The sequence below is a fragment of the Plodia interpunctella genome, chromosome 4 (assembly GCF_027563975.2).
Source record: "Plodia interpunctella isolate USDA-ARS_2022_Savannah chromosome 4, ilPloInte3.2, whole genome shotgun sequence".
In the NCBI taxonomy this organism is placed as follows: domain Eukaryota; kingdom Metazoa; phylum Arthropoda; class Insecta; order Lepidoptera; family Pyralidae; genus Plodia; species Plodia interpunctella.
In genome coordinates this window covers 5,595,104-5,608,416 of record NC_071297.1, presented here as the reverse complement: position 1 = coordinate 5,608,416, position 13,313 = coordinate 5,595,104, and the positions used below count along the sequence as shown (strand labels likewise).

General features: G+C 34.1%; 4 protein-coding genes across 7 annotated transcripts; 2 read left to right on the top strand and 2 right to left on the bottom strand.

Moving 5' to 3' along the window:
• Window positions 1-283: 283 nt before the first annotated feature.
• On the top strand, window positions 284-2,112 carry mRpS6 (mitochondrial ribosomal protein S6). Of its 3 annotated transcripts, XM_053743997.1 has the most exons (3): window positions 776-915; window positions 1,155-1,591; window positions 1,871-2,112. In XM_053743997.1, the coding sequence occupies exons 2-3, from the start codon at window positions 1,178-1,180 to the stop codon at window positions 2,084-2,086; spliced, it is 630 nt and encodes a 209-aa protein (XP_053599972.1). In that variant the 5' UTR covers window positions 776-915; window positions 1,155-1,177; the 3' UTR covers window positions 2,087-2,112. The 3 variants fall into 3 exon arrangements, with proteins under 3 accessions (XP_053599974.1, XP_053599973.1, XP_053599972.1); XM_053743999.2 differs by lacking the exon at window positions 1,155-1,591 and having other exon boundaries at window positions 284-915; window positions 1,871-1,976; XM_053743998.2 differs by lacking the exon at window positions 1,871-2,112 and having other exon boundaries at window positions 284-915; window positions 1,155-1,292.
• Window positions 2,100-6,518, bottom strand: LOC128669268 (Bardet-Biedl syndrome 7 protein homolog). Of its 2 annotated transcripts, none has more exons than XM_053743994.1 (15): window positions 6,281-6,518; window positions 6,042-6,165; window positions 5,848-5,950; window positions 5,561-5,690; window positions 5,003-5,196; window positions 4,556-4,736; window positions 4,101-4,282; window positions 3,884-4,001; window positions 3,665-3,811; window positions 3,347-3,585; window positions 3,115-3,273; window positions 2,922-3,031; window positions 2,725-2,827; window positions 2,540-2,655; window positions 2,100-2,465 (listed from the first exon to the last, which is right to left on the bottom strand). In XM_053743994.1, the coding sequence occupies exons 1-15, from the start codon at window positions 6,380-6,382 to the stop codon at window positions 2,311-2,313; spliced, it is 2,163 nt and encodes a 720-aa protein (XP_053599969.1). In that variant the 5' UTR covers window positions 6,383-6,518; the 3' UTR covers window positions 2,100-2,310. The 2 variants fall into 2 exon arrangements, with proteins under 2 accessions (XP_053599969.1, XP_064291979.1); XM_064435909.1 differs by having other exon boundaries at window positions 6,271-6,342.
• Window positions 6,519-6,672: 154 nt separating this feature from the next.
• eIF2Bepsilon (eukaryotic translation initiation factor 2B subunit epsilon) lies at window positions 6,673-11,579 on the top strand. The gene is made up of 10 exons (XM_053743996.2): window positions 6,673-6,872; window positions 7,049-7,173; window positions 7,624-7,815; window positions 8,334-8,517; window positions 9,201-9,445; window positions 9,528-9,647; window positions 9,719-10,032; window positions 10,481-10,657; window positions 10,883-11,163; window positions 11,320-11,579. Exons 1-10 carry the CDS (start codon window positions 6,780-6,782, stop codon window positions 11,527-11,529), a joined length of 1,941 nt encoding a protein of 646 aa, XP_053599971.1. The 5' UTR covers window positions 6,673-6,779; the 3' UTR covers window positions 11,530-11,579.
• Window positions 11,580-11,676: 97 nt separating this feature from the next.
• On the bottom strand, window positions 11,677-12,539 carry APC10 (Anaphase Promoting Complex subunit 10). The gene is made up of 3 exons (XM_053744000.2): window positions 12,370-12,539; window positions 12,050-12,286; window positions 11,677-11,966 (listed from the first exon to the last, which is right to left on the bottom strand). Exons 1-3 carry the CDS (start codon window positions 12,464-12,466, stop codon window positions 11,755-11,757), a joined length of 546 nt encoding a protein of 181 aa, XP_053599975.1. The 5' UTR covers window positions 12,467-12,539; the 3' UTR covers window positions 11,677-11,754.
• Window positions 12,540-13,313: the final 774 nt, after the last annotated feature.

The following is a 13,313-nucleotide window of genomic DNA, read 5'->3' as shown; positions in this document are numbered from 1 at the left end:
TGAAATCAAATTATTGTTTTTACATCGCTTTTATCACTCTCGTTTAACTGAACGCATGAATAAGCCCTATTACATACGAGCTGGTTGTTCGTATCCCAATCGAGTCGTACAATATCGACAGGGGTTTTTTTTTCTTTAAATTCAACAATTTTTTTATATGAAGTCGAACTCAATTTCGCATCGGTATAATAGGTTGATGACTATGTAACGAAGGATCACGTAATTTTGACAACCTACATCACTACTACTGTCATTATGTTAAAAATATCATCATTGAGCAGTAACTAATTAGTAATCTGTGTCATTGCGTGACGTGACTTGGTTGGACTTGGAAGTTGGACCACCGGACCACAACCATCAGTTTGTCATGTTTTTAAAATTATAACCTCGATTCAAACTGAGAAAGATTTGATTAGAAGTGAAGAGAAAACATAATATTAAAAAACTTTTAAATTCTCAAAATGCCGGCTTACGAATTGGCGTTAATGGTACGAGCAATGCCAAAACCAGAACTGAAAACGACTCTAACACGTATATCACATGCAATTTTTAATCGCGGTGGTATAATAAAGAACATTGAAAATTTAGGCTTCAGAGCAATGCCTTATAAAACGAGTGCCCATGGTTTAGTACATCGTGAAGCCAATTATATAGTTTTTAAAATTGATACAGCAACTATGACTGTAGCTGACCTTAAAGAAGAATATAGCAGAGATGTCGATATAATTAGACAACGCGTATTTAGAGTTCAAGAAGATAGTGATCATTCGTGTACTTTAGAGCAGGAAATGCTGCCACCTGCTTATCGGAAAGAAGTGCAGAAGATGATTGAAATTGGAAAAACTCAAGTGAATCGCTTCACCCATAAATTTAAATATAATTCAGGACTGGATTACTATCCTTTCCAAAAATAAGGTAATGTTAATGCCATATATTATTTGTAGATATTTTAACATAGGTAACAGTTATTAATTATATATTAGTTAGTGAAGTGCATACATATTTTGTTTTATTTTTTTAATGTAATAAGCATAACCATCTAAAATAGACTTAAGATGTCAGAATTTTCTGAAGTTGTAATTTAGGGTCCTAATTTCGACAGTGACAGTTTTCTTTAGTTTTATTTTCTAAAATTTTTGGTTTTAAATTTTCAGTAAGTACCTAATACATTTTTGAAATGATAAAAATTACTAGCTTTTCATGCTCTTTGAATAGTTGTCTAGTACCATATAAGTTCATTAAACATGTACATGCTAGAAAAAAGTCAAATTCTTCTTTGCATTATAAATATACTCCGGAAATTGAAGCAGCTGTAAATAAACAAATACAAATAGAGCAACAAGCAGCGCAAGACTATTTGAACATTGCAGTCAAGTTTTTACATCCTGGTCAGTTACGTCCTGGGGCAGCAGGGTTTTTCATGAGAATGTATGAAGAAGAGCTGAGGCATATGCAACAATTCATTCTTTATCAGTTAAGAAGAGGAGGTACACCTCTTATAAGTTGTCTAAAAGAACCACTTGATCTACCTAAAATTTCTCTACTTGATGCTTTTAATAAAGCTATTGAAATGGAAAAAAGTGTAACTGAGGTAGGTACATTTGGAAAATTCTTTTTAATAGTTTCTAGCTTATTTTATTATGGACTATAGATGGATATCCACTAACCAGGCGGTCTGACAATATCATCCAAGTTGCTGGATGCAAGTTACTTTCAATTTGGCATTGTGGAAGTCTTTGGGAGAAGCCTATGTCCAGCAGTAGACTTCTTGTGACTGAGATGATGATGTTTATTTTCAGTAGTTTTAAGTGCATTCCATATACTTATCATCAAAACATGTCATTAATAAACTTTTAAACTTCTTTTACAGTCACTGGAAAATCTTATTATACTTGCAGAAAAGGCTAAAGATTACCAATGTGTGGATTTTGTTACTTCCAAATTTCTATCAGAACAAATGAGTTCAATAGATGAATTAGCACAACACATTGCTAGTCTCAGTAAATTATCTGATGGTGAACATGGTGTGTATCACTATGATTTACGATTAGCTAAAAGATATCCTTATACATATTTAGCTATATAGAAAATAAAAGGCATTATTAATCACAATTACTAATTAATTTATTTTTACTAATTAAGTTATTGATACATAATAAGGTGTGGAGGTTTTGTTGAGTCTGAAGATTGATGGTAATGCTTAAAATTATTTCTGTGTATGATAGAAAGGCTATCTAACAATCAGATTTCCACAGATTGCAGTGTCAAAATAAATCTTTTATCACATTATTATATGTTATCTCGAACACATTACTGCACTAATAGGTCTTTATTACTAAAGATATTTATTATTTGCTCAAAGTTATTGTCATGTAGAGCTTTCTTCAGCTTTGTCCTTCCACTGTGGTGATCATATCCTTGTAGTGTAAATGATTTCCAATCCACATACCATTGTTCAATCATTTCTGAAATGTATTATGTATATGGATGTATGTACATTAATTCAATTTAAAAACTAGAAACCGAAAGTCTTACATACCAACAAGCTCATCAAAGTGTGATTCCTTATTAGAATCTTTTGTATTTCCCAATAGGTGCAAATAATCTTCACATAAAACAATGTCTTCATTAGAACCACCCTCTAAATCCAAAGAGCTGGAAATAAAGAATAGATACAGAACTAGAATTGGGAACAAATTCTTATAGAATAATGAATGTCTCTACCTGAGAGCCTTCTTCAAAACCATATTCTTATGCATTTTGTACTCTGATTCAAACAGACTTTTTATCCCCAAGAATGACTTTTCACAGTTATCAATTGGTACATCTGAAAAAAAAAATGATTATGCATCACCATTGAGATAACATAATCATGATCATTGAGAGAACATAATTATTAGAAAGATAGAAGAATAACAAACCGAAAGAAATCTCCACTCGAATATTTTTCTCAACAGAGCAATTCGACATGATATCCTTTAATATGGCAATGGTAGAAACATTGTCAGACTTAAAAACTGCTAATCCGCGTCTGGAAAATTGAACACATATTAACTATATACGTATTTTAGTAATATCAGATATTGTGGATATATTTTACTTTGCGTTATTTACTGGTATCTAGCTATAAGCACAGTCTTGAGCAGAGTATGAGACCGCGAAAAAGCAACATTGTTCGAGGGTCTAGGAAGTTCACTGGGTAAAGCGTCTGTCAGCCATGATGTTATCTCTGCAACTGAGAAACTGCCGGATACTCTCAGCTCACACCATGACCTGAAATTATTTTTATCATTAACCTTTTCAGAATTACTTATTGTGTACAGGACAAAAACTGTTAATATCGTACCTTTCCTCACTTTCTATCTCTAGATGTTCATGCTGAGAGTAATATGGTAGCACTGGCAACTTTAGTGTGATTAGACGTGCCACCCTTGGAGCACCCGCTGGTAAAATATAAATCAGGACGCGTACAGCTTGGGATCTCTTATACTTATTACCCTCCTGTAATATGTATCTTATGCGAACCCATAAACGTCTTGTCCCTGCTTGGCATCTAACTGTAGCTAGAAGATCCTTTTCTATTTCCTGCAACGTTTATACAAAATTACTCTCATGCTCCTTATTCCTAGGGAACGCGTATGTGGCGATTTCTTCGGTCATTTACCTGGGACTGGGAAGAACATACGCTGAGTACTGCTGCACTATCAGTCAGCAAATCTAACTTTCTGTTGCAGTAAATAAAAAGCATGTCCAATGGAACTGCCGACGTCAATTGCGCTTCTTGCCAACCGTCGTGAGTAGCTCCAAAAAGCTGGAATCCAATAGGTACATAAGTACTTGTAACTGCATCTGGCCTAAAATTTGACCGCATGGATATATTTACCTCGTATTGAATATCCAAAAGAGGCGGCGTTGACAATCCAGAATGTAGGGACCGGGTATTCTTTTGATATTTTTCTCGTTCATTGGTAACTTGCTTCTCTAATCGAGCAATTTCTGTTCTGCGGAATTAAGGGATAAATTAGATTTGGGAATTAGATTAGGCATAGTATTGAATATTGAGAAATCTTTCAAAGCTAACGGAAAGTATCTACACTTACTCAAGTTTAGCACGACGAGCAGTAAGAGCTTCCGCCGGGATGTTGGCTAAATTGGACATCCCCGAAATGAGCCGTTGTGAGCGCAAAGCGAATATCCTGCCGGAGAATGTGGCCGCCAGCAGCTCGCTCTCCTCTGAACCCACACATCCGCCACATACGGATGTTACTGGCTCTCCACAAAACTAAAATAGATGGATCGCTTATTTATGTTAGTGACTATGTTCCAACAAGTGGCCGAGTTTACCTATCTATCCGGCTTCATTCTGCACAAGTGTCCAGCTCAGTTCCATTTTACAAGTAAGTAACTATGTACACGTGGAACTACTGCAAATGCAACTCCCTATTTAGTTTTGTGTCTGCCTAAATACTGGATGTATTTTCTTTTGTAGGTACTGTTTCAACAAAACTGGTAAAGTGAGGAAAGTTTTTTGAAGTTTAAACGGAATAAAACTTACATAAGTAAACTTAAGTCGGGGTTTCTCGGTCAGATTTTCCATGTCAACAATGTAGAGTTGTATCGAGCCATCGTGACGTCCAACAGCTAGATGACTTCCCGCGTTATTGAAGAACCATCCCATGCATATCACAGTACCTAAACCTCGACCTTCCATTAAGCATTTGCTTGTAAGTTTAGCACTGGAAATGTACGGAACACCGTTCATTAGTTATTTGTCCTTGACAAATTGTGATTTAATATGCGCGGTCATGGCATTTTCGCCCTGCGCAGTGCACATTACATAAAATCATCAAGTTCAGTGTGTTCGGTCCTTCGAGTCGGAGCTAATAAATGTAGTACCTACATTATTATGTAGGTTCTCGACTCGCTGGGCATCTGCTCATAGGAAGTATAATCAGTATGCTATTTTTTAAGACTTTGAATTGGATAAACTTCATTTACCTACCCTTCATATGTAATGTATCCGATAGAACCATCAGCTGCTCCATAAAAGGCATGGACCGTGGAGATGTGCAGCTGTGGAGGCACGGCCAGACGTGACGGCCCGGCCGATATCGCAGCGTGCGCTAGTAGCTGACCATTATCCAAAATTTCTACCCCCTTGTTGGCAACTAGGACTAGCAGCCTTATTCGAGTGCTCTGCCGAATAAGTGTAAAATATTTCATAATTCTTACGTTACAATATTATAAAATAGCATTTTGGGACATTAACCATATAAGTATAGGTATTGCATTTGTATAAGTAGGTAAATAATACTACTAATACATGTAGGTACTCTTATTATATCGTGAGCTAGCGACGATTTCTGCCACATCGCCTTGGATACGTGGGTAGGTACACTTTATCACTATCATTAAGGCCAAATACATTAACTCAAGGATTCACAGAGCGTTTGGTCCTGCGAAACGGATATAATACCTATTTAATCTGTGTTTAATATACTTAATATACTCGAACATAAAGCAGAAAGTATCGCCGAGATAATAGATATCTAGAACTGACATTCGGTGCAGCAAAGGCAGCAACATCTAATACTCTATCTTCACAGATATAAGAATGTAGCTCCCGTAAGTCTCTGTAGCAGGTCACAGTACGTCCACTACATAAGGTCAAGTCTCCGCCAAGAACGCACCTAAAATAGAAGATTCTATACTATACACAAACGTTGTAGGCTATCGTTGCAAATAAAAGGCACGCAGGTATACGAAAAAGAAGTACCTACTTAGTTTATTTTGCAACGAGTGTGGTAGGCGGTATAATGATAATTAAGAGATTCGATAGATACATACATGGATGTTATAGTTTCTGAGAGCGAGGTTTCTAAAGTGAGAAACACTTTTCCTTTTCTTGTATACCCTTTAACTTCATTCCCTGATGCAGCAAATATTTTATCTGTTGGAGATCATAGAAAACATAATAGCACATTGATGGTGGGTATATGTACTTATATACCTTTAACTACCTATCTTGAAGTAGTGATTACCTGCTGTGGATGCTAGTTGAACAGACGTTATTGGTTTTCCAGGTAAAGTTTTGAATTGTACGATTGGTTCCTCATCTTTTATGCCCAAACTCTGCAATACTCCATTTTTGTCTCCAATAACAAACTAAAATAATAAGCACACAAGTCTAACTGGGATGACAAATAATAATATCAGAAGATTTCAAGAGGGGATAGGAACTTAAAGAGTGAGGTGATGATGATTACACACATTAGGTTACCTTTTGTTGCGATTTAGGTCCGGGTGCGGGTAATATTTTTAAGGTTTCTGGATAAGTAACATTACAAAGAGTGTAGTCAATTCGTGATAAATCATAATCCATATCTATAACTTTATAAGTTATTGAGTTTAAAATTTTCTAGGCGTGTTCAATGTGTATGAATCGATAAAACCTTGGTTACTACGATATATTTATTATTCTATTATATGCATCAACCAATGAAATTGGTGTCGATAATTTTTACAACTAAACTTAAATTTATTTGAATAATTATCTACCTTAGCGGCAAGGAAATTTAGAATAGAATTATAGGTATAATCATTTTACTTCCGGGTTTGTAATGCATTATGCATTTGATACCTTCTACTTTAGCAGACGTCACAAACATCAATGTCAAGCAAATTGTATAGGTATCAAACATAACCTAAAATTACTCAAACTGATTCACGAGAGCAAAATTACATTTATAATTAAATATCAATATTGTGTGAAAATAACGATGGATATAGATAAAGAAAATGTTGTTCAAGCGGTGGTTATTATGGAGACATTTAATAATAATTTTGATCCCATATGTAAGAACAAACCTGTGGTAAGTACATTGTGGTTCGAACTTTTTGGTGAATATTGGTTAAAATTGCATCATTTAGGTATATTGTTATTCATTTATAAAGAGAAAATGAATAAACTCAAAAAATATTCGGCAGATTTTATTTTTCTTGCAATAAAAAATTTAAGTACTTTTTTTCATATGGCTTCATTTTCCAGGCTTTTTTGCCAATAGCTGGCGTGCCTTTGATTGACTATGTTCTCGAGTCTTTAGCCCTAGGAGGAGTTGGCGAAACAATTTTATTCTGTAGTGAAGATGGAGCTAAAGTTAAAGAACACCTTAGGTAAGTATATTTTAATGCTAGAGAGATTAAAAGTTACATTTGTATGACCTATTCTATTTTAGTATAAGTGTTACTCTCAAAAGCACCATTTAATTTGCTCAAGCTGGTTAAAAATGATGCTATCCCCAGACAGTAAAATATACCTACCTACCTTTTACTTACCTACCTTTTATGCCAATGCACTAAACATAGACATATTCAAGGATAGCACATAATAATAAGAGGTAGCTTATAACTTGGTTTGCCACATCATTGTTTATATTATATCTCTCTCATCTAAGAGTTTGCCTGGTTCCTTTTCTTTTAAGTATTTGAGCCTAAGAAGGACTATTAATGATGGTGTATATTTGTTGCAGCATTAAATTTGAACAGTATTAAAAAGTAGTGTGTCAACCAAAAAGTAAAAACTTGTATCTGGATAAATATAACATTTTAATATTTTTCATTTAGGAAAAGCAGTGAAAAGAAGGCTCCTTGGAGTATAACAATGGAGGTCCACATTATAATGTCAGACACTTGTCAGACCATGGGAGATGTGATGAGAGAAATTGATGCAGCTGGTCTTATTAGAGGATGTTTTATTCTGATGGGTGTGAACACTATAACTAATATTAATTTTGCCACTTTATTGGAACAACATAAGTAAGTATAAAATTATATTACTCTTAATTAGTTCAAAGTCAAGTCAATCAAGTCTGATTGAAAGTTTAATCAAATATAGGCTATCGTAGGAGGAGCTGTGGGCAAGAGCCAGTTAGACATATCGAGGGTTGCAAAACTTTTAGTATTGCTTTTTTAGATTTACTAAACCTGTATAAGGGTCTTTCTCAGAGCATTTCAACTGCTGCAGTCATGCTGTCATTAAATTTTTTCAAATCTTAACAAAGACAAGAATTACTTTTATCAACTTTAAAATAATTAATCTGTGGTAATAAAAAAAATTATTGTCCAACAACTCAAATCCTTGAATAATGTAACAATTCCTTCCTCAAGAAAATTGACAGATTGTAATGAAAGTGCGGCAGCAGCGGTCAAAATGCTCTGCGAACCAGCCACAATTCTGTTTCTAAAATGTTATGTTCTATATTGTGTATAACCTTGTTACAGAATATTTTTGTTTGAGTATTGTATATTTTTATAGACTTGTTTTTCAATTTCAGGCTACTAAACAAAAAAGAAAAAGGAGCAGCAATGACATTACTGTACAAGAAAGTGTCATGGGAGCATCCTTTGATAGGCTGTGATAAGCCCACGTTTGTAGCTGCTGATGGCAGTAATAACAAAATTTTGGTCCATCAAAAGTACAAACCAAAATCAAATGAAAAATCTATCAACATACCTCTGGTGTGTATCTGCGATTTGTATAGTTGATTTTTTATTGCAATGTGAATGCAAAAAAATGCATCTGATCGTTGTTTTAGAATAGTGACATTTTTGTGAATGATCAAAATTATATATATTTACTACCTATATCACTAACTCTGCTGTACCTCTGTCATGACTTCATATATTATACAAACTTTTTAATTTCCTTTGTTGGATGCATGAAAAATTTCCTGCCAGTTATACCAAATGTGGATATATCACAGTTAACATCTATCTTACGACCTGGTGCAAATGTGCCAGTCAAACAATAGTTTATCTATTTTGTCTTGATTAACTGTGGTCAATAGGTTAATAAAATAATTAGGTACATGGAACATTTATTAGAGATATAGATATATATAGATAGATCTTAAAAATTTTGAGACTTACATTATCCATAGGAAATTAACATTAAATATTGCACAGCTGATTCTGATCACTGTTAATCATATATTTAAGTACAAGGGGGTGGAAGAGTAGAGGCACTATGTGAGAGAGAGATCATTAATGTTGTATAGACCTTCCTCACAAATCACTACTTAATTTGTAGTTCAGTTTCCTCTACAATTGTTTATTGTAATTCCTCCACTATGTGCTTACATAGTGGAGGAATTATTATTGGATAGCCTTAAGTATGATATGCATACATATTATTATTTCAGGATGTGACTTTGAAGACTTCAGAGTTGAAGTTGCATCATAATTTGGCAGATCCCAACATTGCCCTGTGTTCTCCATCAGTGCCACAACTGTTTTCTGATAATTTCGATTTTCAAACACGCGACGACTTTATACATGGTCTCCTCATTAATGAAGAAATTCTAGATAGCTCACTGTATTATGCTCTTCTCAAAGAAAATCAATATGCTGCTGCTGTAACTAACTGGAAAACTTATCAAAGTATTTGGTTAGACATTTTTATTTTTATTGTAAACTTCCTTGATGTTTTTTACAGTCAGTGAATTTCAATCATTTGCTCTAAATTTCAGCCGAGATATACTACACAATTGGGCTCATCCTTTGTCAATTGAAACGGGCGCATTTTATCGAAATAATTATTTATTCATGGGCAATCATAATTTTCGTGAAGTGACTTCTGTGTTGAATAGGTAATTCGTAAATTATTATGCTTTGTAATATTATGGTATTTTATACATATTAACATTTTGCGAGTTTTTAGATCTTGTTCCCTGAAAGAAGACGTACTAATTGGATCAGGCTCTCATATAGGCGACAATACAATACTAACGAAATCCATTATTGGTAAGAATTGCAGTATTGGGAACAATGTCATTATTTCTGGAAGTCATATAATGAATGATGTGATTATAAAAGCCAATTGTAATATTAGCAATAGTTTGATTGATAACAACTGTATGATAGAGGAAGATAGCACCTTAGAGGGAGGCACCATCATTGGTTCAAATGTCACAATTGCCAGTGGTAGCAAATTAACTGGAACTATTGAATATTCAGAAGCAGATAAAGGCAGTGGTGAGTTTTAAGTTACCTAGTTGTAGGGGACTGTATAAAAGGTCTTCTTCGATTTTTAAACACTATTTGTATTTCTATCTGGACTGGACTTTACAGGAATGTCGCTATCTTTATTCACATTAGTATACTAGTGAGCGAATCGGCATTCCGACGCTCTGATTGGCCGGTCGCTCGTGAGTGCTTAAGTGTCGTCGTCGGCGCGCTAGTGTCTCGCTCGTTGTCCATTACACTAGTAGTTATATTACATACATAATATTCTTAACTATTATCATCTCAGATCTGGTTTGCACAAGACATGGTCGTACCAGCGCAGGTTTATCTGTAATATTATATGAAAACGGCCGCAAATGCGTAAATTCCAGATTTCAAAGATTTCCATTCTACATAGATTTACTGCAAGCAGTTGACACGCTGAAGGAACAATGCTAAATCACTTATTTTATTTCAGAGAAAACATTAAAGAAATCCACATCAGAAGGGGAATGGGAAAATGATTCATCCGGTGCAAGTGATGATGAATTCATTGGTTTTGGAAAATCATGGAGTGACAGTGAATCATGTTACTCTTCTGACAGTACTGAAAATTCTTCTCTTCCTGATTCACCTCTACCAGATGATACTAATAGTAAGTAGTGAAACATATAAATGTGAAAATATGGATGACTATCATATTATATCTTTTCCACTGAACAAATTTTTATGAAATTTGGTATATTGCTTGAAAAAAATACATAGCCCAGCACAAAACAGTGTGCTTGTAAATTATAAGGAAATATTCAATAAATAACTAGATGTATGTAATTTTTATGTATTGAAGTGTTGTGATTGTGAACTGTACCTTTTTTTATAGTTTTCCTACAAGAAGTTATTGACAGTTTAGCAAGAGGATATGAAGAGAAACTGAAATGTGATTATCTTATATTAGAAATTAACTCATCTAGATATGCATACAATATTCAATTACATGAGGTGAACTTTTTTGTTGTGAGAGCTTTGTTAAGTATTCCTATTTTAACTGAGAGCAAAAGTGTAATAAGCACTGTGAAAGATATCTTGAAGTACTTCCAACCAGTTTTGGCAAATTATATAAAAACTAAATCATCTATAATGGATTGTTTGAAAGCAGTGGAGGTAAGTGTTTTTTTTACAAAAAACTATACCTACTATTATTATCTCTTAAAGTTGCAAATTTATACATTGGATAGTTTTAAGAGTAAATGAATAAATAAATAAAATAGATCAAATTTTCAATAAATATGATTTTATGTTACCAATAAATATTTTCAGGAAAGCTGTGTAAAATGTGAATGGCTTCATGAAAAGACTGGTCAAGTGATACATCTACTTTATGAAGCTGATGTTGTGGATGAGGATTCTCTCAATGAGTGGTTTGAGGATTTGAAGGAAAATGAAAGTACATTAGTGACACAAACATCATTACTGAAGTTCTTTGAATGGCTTCAGCAAGCAAGTGAAGAGAGTGAATCAGATGAATAAATAAGATGAAGTGAATAGATGTATAATGTAAATAAAGATTTTTCCAATAATTTATTTCATTTCATTTTGACATAGAAGACACATTGGTATGGTGTTTAAAAATTTCCTTTAAGCATTTCAATAGTTTTTAAAATTAAAAGTACAATACATTTATTGTATTCATTTATTTTTGATATATAACGATTAGTACATACAGAAAGACATTTGGGAAATAAACAATATAAATTATCTTATAGTAGCATATTGTTGGAATTGCACAGTAGAGAAATTCCTGAACTTGTTTATATCAAATGAAGTAGGCTCACAAGGAGAATGAACTTTTATCTGCCTCATGTGTGTGTCCCGGCCATTTTGATGATTACTCAGTACAGCTATTTGTATCATATAGGTTCTTATTGGTCGGTCATGCATATCCTTTATAGGGATCATTTCCCATCCTAAAAAAATAATTGTTATTACACAAAAAAATATTCTTATGTAAATATGTCAAAATAAGTAACATTTGTTGCTCAACATTTACCACTTGGTTCAATCAGTTCAATAACTTCAATCTCTTGCAAATCATTGAAGTGTGTACCAGCCCTGATCGAAATTCTGCTGGGGGTATAGCTTTCATCTAATTTATAGTCAGTATATATATAAATATGCGACACCATTGTTTTTCTTTGAAACTGAATGTTTACTAAGTGTGGAAGTTGTCCATCAGATTGCCAATATGTATCCATACAGTCATCTCGTAATTGATCTATTCCGAAACCTGAAATAATATAGTAAATTAGTTACCTACCTACCACCTACATATTGATCTAAAGAAGTGCAAGTATTGTGCATTTTTCAAACCTGGTTTACATGACGACAAACTCCATATAGCATGATTTCCTACTTCTCGTACTGTTCCTGATCTTTCGCTTACTAAAGGGTCTTTCTCAGATGCCATAATTACAGTACTTTTTCTGATTTTATTGTTTTGGATAAAATCTCTGGATGTTATTTAAAATCTATAGGTACCTACCTACCTATGCTATTACAAGTTTGCTTTCGTTTTACTAGCTGTTATGTCAATCAATGTCATTATGTGACACTCCAAACAAGCCTTGTTTTTTATTTTTAAAACGTGACCAGGCAAAGATTAAGAAAACTATAGACAACGGACGAGTATAACAAAATGTGATAAGATTTCCCTACATTTTCCCAGCCCAAATCGGGTAATTTCATATAAAGTGGCAGATTGGGCCAGGCACGTGATGAAGTGCAAAATATGTCAGCGCTTTGTCTCGGCTCGTCTTATATATTTCACATACGCACATCTCTTTCATGTAAGCGCGAAGTGGCAGATATGCACTCACTAATAAACAATGTCTACCATAGATTTAGAAAGGGCCCCGTGCGTCGGTCTAGTCTAGCTTTCTCTACCTTCAACTCAATAATCGCCACGGAATTACTATGTACTGCGTAACGAGTACCATCACGTCCACCCAAGGATAGTAGATACTCCGTAGTAGGTACCTACTAATTCCATGCATCCACCAGATATAAGAACATTACATATATTCTTAAATTTGCGATCACCATGGAATAGGGCATATTATGCAAAGCTCAGCGCAGATGGCGCTACTGGTACAACTAAGGTAAACATTGCCATTGGAGGCAAAAAGCGTCCAATTTTCAATATTGTTGCAGATTTTCGACCAAAAATACCTTCTACGCAATCGTGGTGCGAGTCTAAAGGAAAAAGGAAGGATTTAGAGGATTATCTTAAAAATAATATCACTATTTTAGATTAT

Coding starts and splice junctions, on each gene's coding strand:
- mRpS6 (XM_053743997.1), top strand. CDS start 1,178: ATGATAAAAATTACTAGCTTTTCATGCTCTTTGAATAGTTGTCTAGTA. Junction 1,592..1,870: donor TGGAAAAAAGTGTAACTGAG/GTAGGTACATTT, acceptor CTTCTTTTACAG/TCACTGGAAAATCTTATTAT.
- LOC128669268 (XM_053743994.1), bottom strand. CDS start 6,382: ATGGATTATGATTTATCACGAATTGACTACACTCTTTGTAATGTTACT. Junction 5,951..6,041: donor TCAACTAGCATCCACAGCAG/GTAATCACTACT, acceptor GATCTCCAACAG/ATAAAATATTTGCTGCATCA. Junction 3,274..3,346: donor GAGATAGAAAGTGAGGAAAG/GTACGATATTAA, acceptor AAATAATTTCAG/GTCATGGTGTGAGCTGAGAG.
- eIF2Bepsilon (XM_053743996.2), top strand. CDS start 6,780: ATGGATATAGATAAAGAAAATGTTGTTCAAGCGGTGGTTATTATGGAG. Junction 9,446..9,527: donor AAAACTTATCAAAGTATTTG/GTTAGACATTTT, acceptor TCTAAATTTCAG/CCGAGATATACTACACAATT. Junction 10,658..10,882: donor TCTACCAGATGATACTAATA/GTAAGTAGTGAA, acceptor CTTTTTTTATAG/TTTTCCTACAAGAAGTTATT.
- APC10 (XM_053744000.2), bottom strand. CDS start 12,466: ATGGCATCTGAGAAAGACCCTTTAGTAAGCGAAAGATCAGGAACAGTA. Junction 12,287..12,369: donor TTTGTCGTCATGTAAACCAG/GTTTGAAAAATG, acceptor ATATTATTTCAG/GTTTCGGAATAGATCAATTA. Junction 11,967..12,049: donor TGAACTGATTGAACCAAGTG/GTAAATGTTGAG, acceptor TTATTTTTTTAG/GATGGGAAATGATCCCTATA.